We start from the raw sequence: 13,277 nt of genomic DNA on the forward strand, positions 1-13,277 counted from the left end.
TGCTCCTAACAGCAAGAGTAAATATTTCTTTGGAAAACAAATGTAATCCACCCACAGCGGTGTCTTTTCGTTTCATTTTAGTTCGAATTTAATAAAAGTCATTTACTTTTGGTTTTCATCATTCCTTAACAATATAAATTACCATCGTATTATAACTGCACACAACGGTAAACCACAAATAGTACCCTTAAACACAAAATATTTTCAAATACAAAAGTCATGGGGTCAATACATACAGCGCTGACAGCGGGTATCTTGGTAATAGATATATCAACCACTACAAAAAGATAGGCATTTTAACACATGCACACAACCTATCTTAAACAAACCAAGTACTTGTCCATGTTGTTAAAAACCAACACATGGGAACCAAAAAGAACATGTTCAAACACCTACTGGTGGGAATAGGTTGCCATCACCTCTGCAGGGGTATGCAGCACCGCACAACCACTAATCAACATAGGAGGATCAACAGCCAAGCCATCGGCTGATTCCCCAATCATTAACGGAGCTATAATCCCCGCATCATCTACCAAATTTTTCTTGGAATAACCACCGCGACAACGCTCGTACACTAAATGGTAACGTTGAACAGGGTCAACTGGTAAACGCTCTTCCAAGTCATCAGCTGGTAACGACGCCACATCAGGATCAACCGGCTGAGGATCTTTATAAACAATGCTTTTACATGCTCGATTTGCCCAGGTTGGAATAGCAGGATGACGTGGCCTCCTCTTCCGAAGCATCGACTTCGTTACGGGAGTGTGCAACTGGACCAACCCGTCCGCAGCATCCAAGACTCGGAAAATATCAGATAGCCTCTGTCTGTACACTTTCCGACTCATTTTGTCAAGTTACTAAATCAGGAAAAACAAACCCAATTTATAGAAGGATAAAAGGATAAACAGTTTTGACAGAGATGACGCTAGCAGCATTAATGAAAAACAATCATTACATGTCACATAGCCACATTTCAGAAAAACGGCGGCGTCAGTAATCATGACATTAGCATTTAAATGTCTAACAGATAATACAGATACTTTGACAAAATCCAAGTCAAACAGTGTCATTACGAAAGTCACCAGGAAGTACAGTACATGCCAAACAAAGTAAAGTAAAATTATTCTTCTTCAGTCTCCTCCGTGGGGTCCAGCAGCAGGCGCAGCGAATCTATGCCATCCTCGTTTACTTTATCCATTAAATCCCCATACGTGGATAGCGGTTCAGTGTATGTCGCCTCTAGAGCGTTAGACATGTCATCTTGAAATTTACTCCTCTTCGTATGAAAGTCCGGAGCAATCTTTTCCAGCTGCTGGCACTCCAAGTAACCCTTATACACGCCATCATGATGACCAGACTGATACGCCGCGGCGGATAAGCGATCTATCAAAGCTGTAAAAGGGGGCGATTGTCGGAATACTCAAACACCCCCACTAAGCCATTACATATCAGCCAATTCCTATCATGCTGCATAGCCGCCAGTTGACTAGTCAGGTCACCCACCTTGGCACGTGACCGCTCTAGGGCACTTTCCACCTCTTTCAGGCGGGCGGCAGAGGATTGGGTAAGAGCGTTGTTTTGTGAAAGAAGGGAGTCGCAATGGTTTTGAAGTTCTTTAAGCTTCTCTTCTTGCTCCTCCAGCTCGGCGTGTAGCAACTGGGCTTTGGCATGGGAGGCCTCTACCTCCGCAGTCAACCCCTGGTACCGCTCTTGCACCTGAGACACAAAGTCAGTGTTAATTTGGAACTTTTTCAACTGAGCAGACATTTCACATCTCACCTTTTGAGCTTCAGTAATGGCCTTACGCTCTAGCTCCTCTTGCACACTTTTAGCTTGAGCAAGAACCCGGTCTTTCTCCGCTATATCGCGGGCCCACATTATCCGCTCCTCGGCAAGATGGGCAGTCACCCTTTTTAAGTCATCCTGGGCCTTGTTTTTCTCCGACAAAAACCTAGCTTCTCTTAGTCCGGCGGCCTGAAGTTGACCCTCCAAGCGGCACTTGTCATCTTTCAGTTCCTGGATAGTAGCACGTGCCTGGTGAAGCTGGGTATTATCATGCATCCACCTACGCCGGATCTCTGCTAACCTCCGGGGTTGACTGACGGAATCAGCCATAGTAGAGTTCATCAGGTTTTCATTATTCAAACCTTCAACATATGCCACTTCAGCTGGGGGATAAGCCCGCTCAATCCAGTGTTGAATCACTGGGGGGAAGAGTAGCCTAGAAGATTCGGCAATTTTCCATTGGGGCTGGAAGCGCTTATCCCGGGCATTAGGGTCCCAGCTGATAGTGGGCAAATAAAGGTCATCCACCAAGCGGGTACCATCGTCAGCAATACCGCTACTAGACCCTCCAGCATCACTGGCAGTGGCCCCCCCGGCACTAGTTGCCTCTTGGGTAACGTGCATGGCGGGCGTCTCCTTGTCAGCAACAGAAAAAATACTCAATGGCGAGTCAAACAAAGAGGAAGGAGCAACGCTGGAAGTAAGCGATATGGAAACTGGGCCAGCGGTTACAGTCACAGCAATGGTAGGTGTAGGCGGTGGCATGGCACAACTAACGGCGGCAGTAGCGCCGACCTGAGGTATAGGCTCCGTAACGCTACTAACGTTAGGACTGGGAAGCACTACCCCCGCATATGACGATTGCGTTGATGTCACATTTTCAGCCTGGGCCCCGATAGAAGTACATGTATACAAAATGGCCAAAGTTCAGTAACAAGAGGCTTATAATTTATAATCATATTTGAAGACAACAAGTACGTACCAAGAGGCAGGGCATAAGCAACTTGTACAGCCTCAAACGCGCTCAAAGTGGGAGGAACAAACGTTTTCCGTTTTTTCGATATTGGACCAGGGCTCATCATCGCAACGAGAGTAGAAGTGTCACCCCTGGTAGGCGCTGTTCCACCAACAGAAGACGCGGCCGCACCGGACGCCGTATATTTCCTCCCGGTAACTTTTATCCGGGTTGGTTTTTTCTCCAGGGAAGAAACACCGCCACTGGGGACGAGCGGCAGGGGAGCAATATATGCAGCAGGATCTGCTGGCAAAGCGGGCAACAAAAAGTGCTCCAAATGCATCTCCAACACACCCGGATCCCCTTCGTTAAGCGCGCGATCCGCGACCCTCAATGCAAGGTGCCGCGGAGGGTCAATAAAGTCAAATAAACTCCAATCCCCTGTAAGGTACATAAATGTTATGACCTAAACAGTAACACAAATGACCACAAAAAGAAAAAAAAAACACACTAAAGTATACCTGCATCATCCCTTTGAAAGGAAGGATACTGCTTGATATCACGCCACAGCAAACTCATACCGGCCATCACTAGGGCACCTTCCGGGATTATTGTGCACTCGAAAGGATGGCCACACAACTTCGTGTAAAGGGCGTTCGACACATACGCGTCCTCAGAAGGACCGTCATCCTTGACCTTGTCCTTCGGCCCTTTTTCTCTCCAGTACATCTCACCGGGAATCCCAGAGGCATCAATATAGAAAAATTTCTTTTTCCAATCATTGTCTCTGGAACTGGTAGGAATGTCTCTAAGACAAGAAACATCGGTATCCCTCCGGTCAAAAGTGAAAAAGGGGGATTTCCACACAAGAACGAAGAAGGCCCTAAATACAACCAGTTCCAGAATATGACCTAAGGCAATACAAGCAAATTCGAATTGGCGAAGTTTCACCAACCCAAGTGGATGTAGTTGGGAAATGTGAATCCGGTAATAATCGAGTACCAATTTAAAAAACCTGGTAACAGGCAGTCGAAAATTGCAGAATTTGAAGAAATCACTAAATAATGTGATTTTGCCCTCTTTTATTGGAAACGCTGTGTCCGTTTTTGATGGCAGCACAGGATTCCATTCAGCCCTAATGCCATAGTCTTGAACAAGGTTGTTGTAAGATGTAACACCCCACTTACAGAACAGAGCATCGGTGCTGGCGGAGACAGAAGAAGAAGATTCACCGGTTTTAGAAGCCATTTTTTGATGAATTGAGGAAGTGCAAAGTAAAAGATGTGAGGGAATGGAATTTGAAACCTCACAAATAAAGGTGTTACTTATATACACAGGCAACTTTTCAAATTCAAAAAGGCGTACGGATGGCAATACGTGTCAAAACAGGGTAAATACAGTTGTCATCCCAATGATGATTTAACTGTCACGTCCTATCTTGTCGCCGTCATTTCCCCATAACATAATGGCACTATACTCAACGAAATTAACACCAAACAGGATATACTGACTTTTCTTTCTCTTAGTCCGATCTCATGAAATTCATTTCATAACTTCGGACTGGGGGGCATGACGAGGTATGACCCGCATCGGCCAACCCGACCCGGTCATTACCTACTATTTTATTATAAATGAATAATTATAAATGGTTATTCTAGAATATTCCATCTTCGCATGGAAGTTTACACAACCAAATCTCCAACTTTTTGGGAAGATCATGCAAATCCATACCTTATCGGAATCCATCCTAAGTTAGGGGAACCCTAATAACAAAACTATAAATAGAGGTAAACGTATAAAGTATGGATCATCTTGTTCTCTTTCAACTTTTCTCTTCATCTTCACTCCCATAAACCGAGACTTATTCTCACGCCGGAGGGTGGTTACAGGAATAACCCCATTCCTGTAACGAGTCCTAACGGTGTTTCTGTTTTGCAGTTAATCGTTCGGGTCACTGATCGTTGAAGTCCTAGTCAGATACTACCGTTTAGGTCAGTGTTTCTTCAAGTATCGAAGCATAAAGATGGTTAACAAGAAACGTACCATTAACGACGTCATTGTCGTTGCGCGCCTGATTTGCGTTTAGGTTAAAAGCTCGTCCTCGTGGTGGTTGTTGTTGTTCCTGGTTAAGTTGAGGACACTGAGGACTTGAACTTGTTGAGCGTGCTGGTTTGACATTTTGTTGAGCGGCTCGTGCTGGTTTGACATTTTGTCACCACATTTGTAGCAGGCTCGTGCTGGTTTGACATTTTGTTGAGCGGCTTAAACTTGCTGAGCGTGCTGGGCTTGTGGTGTGGGGTTGTTCTTACAATAAGCGGTGTTATGGCCAAAATGATTGCAATGGGTACAATGGCGACAGTTGACATTGGTAGGATGGTGAAAGTTGCAAGTAGTACACTTGGGATGAATCCCAGTGTATGGTTTTCGTTCGTTTGCAGGCGTAGCAGGGTTAGGTTGTAAGGCTTGAGGGTTTGGCGGAGTAACAACCGCATAATTCTTACTAGAAGCCTTCCGCTTCTTGTTCTGGTTCTTTTTGGCTGATTATGAGGGTTCAACAGTGGCTTGTGCACGTTCTTCGAGGAAGCCTTTTCAGAGTTCCTACGAAGGACGATGTTGCTGTTTAGGCGAGCAGCCAAACGATAGGTTTCCTCTATGGTTGCCGGAAGAGCGGCTTCCATAAGGTTCACGAAGGAGTCAGGGCAGCAGTGGATGTATTTGTTGATTTTCTTTTCAGGGGTGTCGACCTGGCTAGGACAGAGAATGCTAAGTTGTTTGAAACGGGTGGTTAAGCCATCGTTATCATCGCCGACTTGTTTCAGGAACCAAAACTCATGCTCCAACTTTCTGAGTTCGTGCGGAGGGCAGAATTCTTCCCTCATGATCTTCTTTAGCTCAGCCCATGGCAAAGCGTGGGCGGCATCTTCTCTTCTTATGCCTTGCTCAGAGGTCCACCAGTCCAGGGCCCTTGAACGAAACACCCCAGTAGCGTTTTGGGTGCGTAATTTGTCAGGACAACCACTCTGACGGAACACGATTTCCATGGCGTCAAACCAAGTGAGCAATGCGGTGGCACCATCCTTGCCTGAAAATTCCAGGGGTTTACAAGCCATGAATTGCTTGAAGAGGAATGGTGCTTTAGGTTGCTCGACCTTGGATTCGACAGAACCTTGCTCAATGGAGGGTTGAATCTTACTCACGATGTTAAGAATGACTCTGGCCATTTGGTCGGCCATTTGTTCAGCGATTAAACCCACTAACTCTTGTTTGGAGATGGAGTCGGAGTTGTTGGAGTTCTTCTTTGAGCCTGATTTAGACTTCTTGGCTTTCTTGGAGGATCCAGAGTTTGGTGAAGACATCTAGAGATTCAAAAGGAATGAATAGGTGAGACTTGTTAATGGAGGCTTTAAAGGAGACTTTATTGCAAGTTAACCAATAAAGCCCCCGTTTACGTGACATGATAAAGCTCCTAAGGGCTTTATAGTTTATCCCGCACCATATAGCCTAATGGCTATAGTTGCCAACTTGCCATGAGACGAACACATACGTTTCAAACCCGAGGCGTTGTGCGTACTCTGCAGAATTTTTGCACTCTGTTCCCGAGTCTCATTTAACAGGGGGAGGGGAGGGAAAAGAGATGAAAATATGAAAAACCATGTTCCCGAGTTTCATTTAACAGGGGGAGGGGAGGGAAAAGGGAAGAAAATATGACCAAATATGACCATATATTCATCCTCCCAAATTGGAGAGATTAGGAGAGAAATTTTTCTTTCCCCTCCCCCTGTTAAATGAGACTCAGGAACATAGTGCTGAAGCCAGTTAGCGATAATGACAAAAAAAGTTGGGGTAAATTACACGTTTCGTCCTTTATGTTTGTATCGAATTGCAATGGATAGCCTTTAACTTTAATAATTACACTCACAATCCTTTATTTAGAAAAACCATTACAACTTAGGTCCTTTGACACTAACCTGGTTTGTTTTAGACGTTAAGTTATGTCACATACATCTCATTTGAGGGCAATTATGTCTTTTCATGTTAATAAATTCAGAAAAAAATCTCTCACTTGAAATACACACAAGCTCTCTCTAGTCTCCAACAACAGCTCAAAGGCTCACTCTTGTTAGCACCTAAACTAAAATTTTCAAAACAAACGCACACAATCAAGCTCCTCCATTCCTTGAATCAAGAACAAATGGAAATCTTATTTCCTTACCATGTAAATGAGAAAGCTCTACCAATAAACTGTACGTGAGAAAAGCCCAAGGTAAGCTAGATGAGTTCTAGCAGATAATCTTTGGTCTAGAGATCTGAGATTAGCTAAGCTCCTTTTTCAAAATCCAATCTTTTCCCCTTTTTTCAACTCTGAATAAGTATGTTGATCAGTTGTTTGTGGTGGTGGTTGAATAGATCTTAAAGATTTTAAAAATTGGCCGGAGATTGGAGGTGGGTGGTTGAACAAATCCGACAGAATGGCAGCTGGTGAAACAAATCCAGTGTCTGAAAAATTGGTCGGAGAATGTTGTGGTGGTCGTTGGGTGTAATACCCGACGGTGGTGTGGCAGGGGTGCAGTGGTGAAATATATCCGGTGGCGTGGGCAATAAACGATATTGATGTTTTGAGTTTAGAGAGAGCAGGCGGTGGTGAGTGGTAGTTTAGGAGATGATGGTGGTGGTGCTTTCAGAGATGCTGGTGCGTTGGTTGCCGGAGGTTGGAGGTAGTAGACTGGTGGCAGGAGGTGATGGCAGAGGCGGTGTTAGTTGAAAACAAGGACAAGCTTCAAGATCTGGTAGGTGGTGACTGCTAGTTTGTTTAGAGAAAGAGAAAGGTGTCAGATAGAAAGAGATATAGAGAAGAGAGATATTTACCAATTTACCCTCATGTGCAATGCACATGTTCTGACTTAACTTAAAATTTTAACTTAGTTAAAGGACGAAAGATGTAACGAGTTTTCCAATTAAAGGATTGTGATTGTAATTATTAAAGTTAAATGCTATCCGTTCCAATCCGGTACAAATATAAAGGACGAAAAGTGTAATTTACCCAAAAAGTTGTATTACAATTGAACGAACAGTTTTTTAAAGCTTAGAAAACTCATTAACATAAACGTGGGTGTAAACTGTAAATTCTGAAACCCAAAGGGCTCCATTAACCATAACAAGCAACTCACGATATAAATAAATAATTGAAATAATGTATCTAAAAGCCCTCTTTCTTTCCTTCATCGTCCCCCTCAAGCGCCAGCGAGCGACCTAGGGTTTTAGCGTACCCTCTCTCATCGTAAGCTCATCTTTTACGTTTTAAATTATAAATTAATTAATTAATACGCTTTCTCCTTGCCTTAGTTTTTCATTTTTTTTATCCTTTGAACACAAAATTTATATTCGTTTTCCAATTTATTTATTAGCAGCAAACAGTATTTTAGGGTTCATATCTTTAATTCATTTTATTTATATGATGTCTCAAATTTCAACCTACTAATAATTTGGCTGCTTTATGTCAGCAGATCATACACACAGATTGGACTCCACAATGCCGAGGTGAGATCTTATTTATTTATTTATTTTTATAATCTGTTTTGTTTTTTAATCTTACTGTTGAATTGAATTTTACAGGTATTACTGTGATTACTGCGATACATACTTGACACATGATTCTGTAAGTTATCCTCCGTCCGTCTATCTATTTGTTTGAATAATGTTATTGTTTGATTTGGTTCTATTGCAACTTTGTTTGTGAATCTACTTTTACATGGTATTTATCATTGAGTATTCTTATTGTTACCGACGAAAGATCGCCGCGATGAGATTTTTATTTACACGTGATCTTGGTTTTAAAAAGCACAAGCGAGGAGATCTAAAACCAATGCGCAAAAGCGGCGGGCTATCATTTAATTTTTTTTTATATGTCCTATAGGTTTTTAGCTACCCCTACCCAAAATATAGCCATTAATAAGGTTTTTATATGATTTTACCTGCATGTACAAGCCAAAAAAACCTAAGGTACAATAGTTTGCTGCATAAAAACAGCCTAGGTACAAGAGGCGGGCCCCTCAGCCTAAAAAAACTCCAAAAAAGTCGCCTTTTCTGTGCTTTCTGTTTTCAACGCGCCTCAGGTGACATAAGGCGCTGAGGCCTGCGCCTAGGCACACTTTTTAAAACCCAGTACGACTTGATACATTATTATAGTCTTAGTCATATTCATAGTTATCGATAGCTGCCAGCCATAGCGACCGCTATCGCGAATAGCATGGCGAGGCGAGACTTCTTTGCTATATGTTGTATGGTGCTGAAAGTGAATAGCGTGAAAATAGCGACATCCGACGGCAGATTCTGGCGCCGGTGCTGCAACTTTTGCCGGAAACGAGGAAGAGGGAAACCAGAGGCTCAAATTGATGGAAAGAAAGAAGCGGTACCTTGTTTTGATGGCGTTCATGGTGGTTTTCCCACTGTTTTATGTAATTTCACGGCGGCGGTGGATCTGGACGGCGGAGGTTACAAATGGGGTGACGAATTAGATATTTTAGGTTTAAATTAGTTTGTGTAGTTTTACAATTTAACCCCTCTCTCTTTCTGTAGTTTACATTTATCCTTGAACTTGTAAATTTTTACATAAAAAGAGTGAAATTAGTTTGTGTATTTTAACATTTAACCTCCTCTATCTTCACCAGTTTACATTTGGTTCTTAAGCTTACAAATCTATACATATAAAGTATAAAATTAACATTATAATATATGCATATAATTATAAATAGCTATATTTTTATTTTTAAAATTTTATACTACCTTATCGCTAAACACGAAATAGCGGGCGCTATTTCATCGCTATCGCTATGTAGCATATAGGTAGCCTGTCGCTATTGACCGCTATTCGCTATCGATAACTATGGTCACAGTTTAACTGAACACATTGATTAATGGCCTAATGGGTTATGCCCAACCGGTAGTAGCATCCTAAATTCATAATTACTCATACTGTGGCACATGCACGAAAGGCTTTTCAGAACATAATAGTTACTCTAATTCAGAGTGTTCCTTACTACACCACTATAGTGCATTGCTATTTGCTAACATAATTCACTAGAGAATGGTAAACTTAGTGATATGTAGAAAACTAGAAATTGTGTTTACCTTGTATCTTGGTTGGGGTGTCTTTTCTTTTAACAGAGCGGAATATATAAACCATAGTTATTAAAGGCGTTAGGCGCATTCAAGGCGCATAGGTCTCGCCTGGGGCCTAGGCGCAAGGCGCAAAAAAAGTGCGGGCCTGAGAAAAAAAAGCGCACAACAAAAAAAACTTTAAATTTTTTTATATATTAGAAAATTAATGCTATTCTTCAAATAAAATAAAACTAGAGCTATCAATTATCATATAACATTTAATATCGTCTATTTAGTACCAAAAGTTATAAAATGCTAGTTTATTAGTGTAGAAAAATAGCTTTCGTTAGATAAAAGTAGAAATCTAGATGGAATCTTGCCAGAATTTAGAGAATTTGGCCGGAAACTCTCCAGAATCTAGGAATCCCGTTGGAATATGCGCATGAACCATCACCCGGAGAATTAAAGCGCAATTGTCTTGACTTAAGGCGCAAGAGGCGATGGCTTTTAACAACTATGATATAAACAATGGATGGACGCGTAGGTATGGTGGAGGTATATTGGTAGACAGGTTTAGGAGTTGAAGCAAGTCACAACCATTTCTTGAAGATAACATTTCAAACCCATTTATGTGAACACTGGCCAATTTGGTCATCTTTTGTTGCTGCGGGTTCAAATGTTAAAAACCATAAATTTAACTAAATCATTAACAGATCAAAAGTGCATCCCAAAGCATACCATGCATTTATAATCTCCTAAGTTGCTTTATAAAAAATATGGATCAGTGTTAATAATAATTGTTGTAATCAAATTTAATATGTTGCAACTTACATTCATCGTCTAGCATGTAAGGGCTGCAAACGAACCAAACGTTCGGCGAACAGTTCGTGAACCGTTCGGCTGGAAGTTCGTTTGTGTTCGTTCGTTTATTAAACAAACGAACACGAACAAGAAATTTCGTTCGTTTAGTTAAATGAACAAACATGAATAGAGGTCGTGTTCGTTCGTTTATGTTCGTGAACGTTCGGTAACGTGTCCGTTTGTGTTCGATAGTTCATTAGTATTTTTAGTTTTTATATCTATTTAAATACTTCAAAATTCCGACAAATTAAATATCTAAAAAGTGTCAGTGTATTATATATTCAGTTCATGAAACGATTGTTTGTGTTCGTTTGTTTCCATTTGTGTTCGTGAACATTAGTTTGTGCTCATTTGCGTTCGTTAACGTTTGTTTTTGTTCGTTGCCTAAAATTAACAAACAAACACAAACGAACACGAACAAGTTTATTTCCTTAACAAACGAACACGAACATAAAATCTCGTTCGATAAGTGTTCGTGAACGGTTCGCGAACACGTATATTTCTTAACAAACGAACACGAACAAGGTCTTGTTCGTGTTCGTTCGGTTCGTTTGCAGCCAAGTAATTGACAAATTGTTTCTTTTCTCCAGCCTTCTGTAAGGAAGCAGCACAATGCAGGGTACAAACACAAGGTACCGTACTTCCATTTAATTCAAACTACAACATACCACAATCTCACATATTATGTATATCATTTACAGGCAAATGTTCGAATCTACTATCAGCAATACGAGGCACAACAAAATCAATATTTAATTGACCTAAAGGTTAAGGAGCATCTTGGGCAAGCTGCTGCGTTTCAAGTTGGTGCTGCGTACAACCAACTGAGGCCTCGTCTTCCGGTTTTACCTACTCCAATGATGCCAATGCCCGGGAATCCGATGATGTCCATACCGGGAATGAGGCCACTCGCCCCTTTGCCAAGACCTATTCCTGGTACTGTATCTAGTTATGCAACTTATAATTTATTGTGTTAAATGTCGGGAAACTAGACCTTAATATCACTGGACATTAACACGTGTTTACATACTGGAATTGAATATTTGTTGATTGCATACTTGTATTATTCCTATTGTATTAACAAATTCAAATTTGAAATTGAATGAACTAGCACAAACGAACCGAACGTTCAGCGAACAGTCGTGAACTGTTCGACTGGAAGTTCGTTTTTGTTCGTCTGTTTAATAAATGAACGAACACGAACAAAAAATTTCATTCGTTTAGTTAAATGAACGTTTTTCGTTCATTTTGTTGTGTTCAATAGTTCATTAGTGTTTTTAATTTTTATATTTTATTTAAATACTTCAAATTTCCGACAACTAATAAATTTAATAGAGTTCAATAGTATCAATGTATTATATAGTTTGTTTACGAGTGCTTGTTTGTGTTCGTTTGTTTTCATTGGTGTTCATGAACGTTTTTGCATTCGTTACCTAAAATTAACAAACGCACACGAACACGTTCATTTCTTTAACGAACGAACATGAACAGAAAGTCTCGTTCGGTAAGTGTTCATGAACAGTTCGTGAACACATATATTTCCTTAACAAATGAACACGAACAAGGTCTTGTTCGTGTTCGTTGTTCACTTTTTTACATAAAGGTATTGAATGTTGATTAGAAAAAAAATATGGAAATAGGTTGAAATTTTATCTATAAATATTCAAAACAAACTTTTGTTCAAGCCACGCCATCTATAACAATGAACCCTACATAATATTCATTCTTGTTAAACTGCTTTTAATCATGTTTATTTTTTTCTTCTTTTTGCTCTACCAGGATATCCTGGCATGCCGCCAATGGTCGCACCACCTGGTGCACCATCCATGCCCGGTCAGGTCAACAACGGTGTCCCAAGGCCCCTAACCGTTAGTGCTCCAATGATGGCCCCGGGAAGCTCAGGAACCCCTACTTCAGGTGCACCACCGCCAATGTTTACTCCAACCATGTATCAAGCCAACCCGACAGCATCAGCACCTGGTGGTTTCGAAAGTCCAAATGCTAGCGCCCAACCTCAGGAAACTAACCATTAATGTCGTTGAAAACACTGGTTGTTGTTTCTTTTTCTAGAACTGGTCTTGTAAGAAATTGGTTTTGTATGAGATGTGTTCTTGAATTTACAGTTTCTATTTCTATGTATTCTAATGTGGTGGCGGGAGCATAAGCACATCAGATGGATTCGAAACATTTTTTTTGGTTAAATGGATGATTTTTCAGTGCGTCAAAACAGGTTGGGTCAAGTTGCAATTAGAGGCGCACAGATCAGGTTTTTTTAATACCCGGTTCCGAGTATGGAACTGGTTCCGGGTATGATGGGGTATTGAGAGAAACCGGGTAGGTTTGGGTATGGGTATTGAGGTGAAAAACCATACTGTAGTGCCCGGTAGGGTTTGATCGGGTTCGAGTATAACTGGGTATTGAAACTGGGCATGGATCTGTAAAGTTTTTAATCTTGTTTTACACAAAATCAATTTGTTTAAACTTAAATTTGATTTATAATTTGTAAAAGTAATTAAAATAAATTACAATACCATAAATTCATTCATTCAAGTACAAATTATTTGCTTTATAATATGCA

The 13,277-nt window shown here is 41.0% G+C and overlaps 1 protein-coding gene across 2 annotated transcripts; it reads left to right on the top strand.

Moving 5' to 3' along the window:
• The first annotated feature begins 7,921 nt into the window (after window positions 1-7,921).
• LOC110889773 (U1 small nuclear ribonucleoprotein C) lies at window positions 7,922-12,868 on the top strand. 2 transcript variants are annotated; one of them, XM_022137339.2, is made up of 6 exons: window positions 7,922-8,018; window positions 8,245-8,278; window positions 8,354-8,396; window positions 11,290-11,331; window positions 11,401-11,635; window positions 12,479-12,868. In XM_022137339.2, exons 2-6 carry the CDS (start codon window positions 8,271-8,273, stop codon window positions 12,730-12,732), a joined length of 582 nt encoding a protein of 193 aa, XP_021993031.1. In that variant the 5' UTR covers window positions 7,922-8,018; window positions 8,245-8,270; the 3' UTR covers window positions 12,733-12,868. The 2 variants fall into 2 exon arrangements, with proteins under 2 accessions (XP_021993031.1, XP_021993032.1); XM_022137340.2 differs by having other exon boundaries at window positions 7,936-8,018; window positions 8,242-8,278.
• Window positions 12,869-13,277: the final 409 nt, after the last annotated feature.

Source organism: Helianthus annuus, chromosome 11 (genome assembly GCF_002127325.2).
Source record: "Helianthus annuus cultivar XRQ/B chromosome 11, HanXRQr2.0-SUNRISE, whole genome shotgun sequence".
In the NCBI taxonomy this organism is placed as follows: domain Eukaryota; kingdom Viridiplantae; phylum Streptophyta; class Magnoliopsida; order Asterales; family Asteraceae; genus Helianthus; species Helianthus annuus.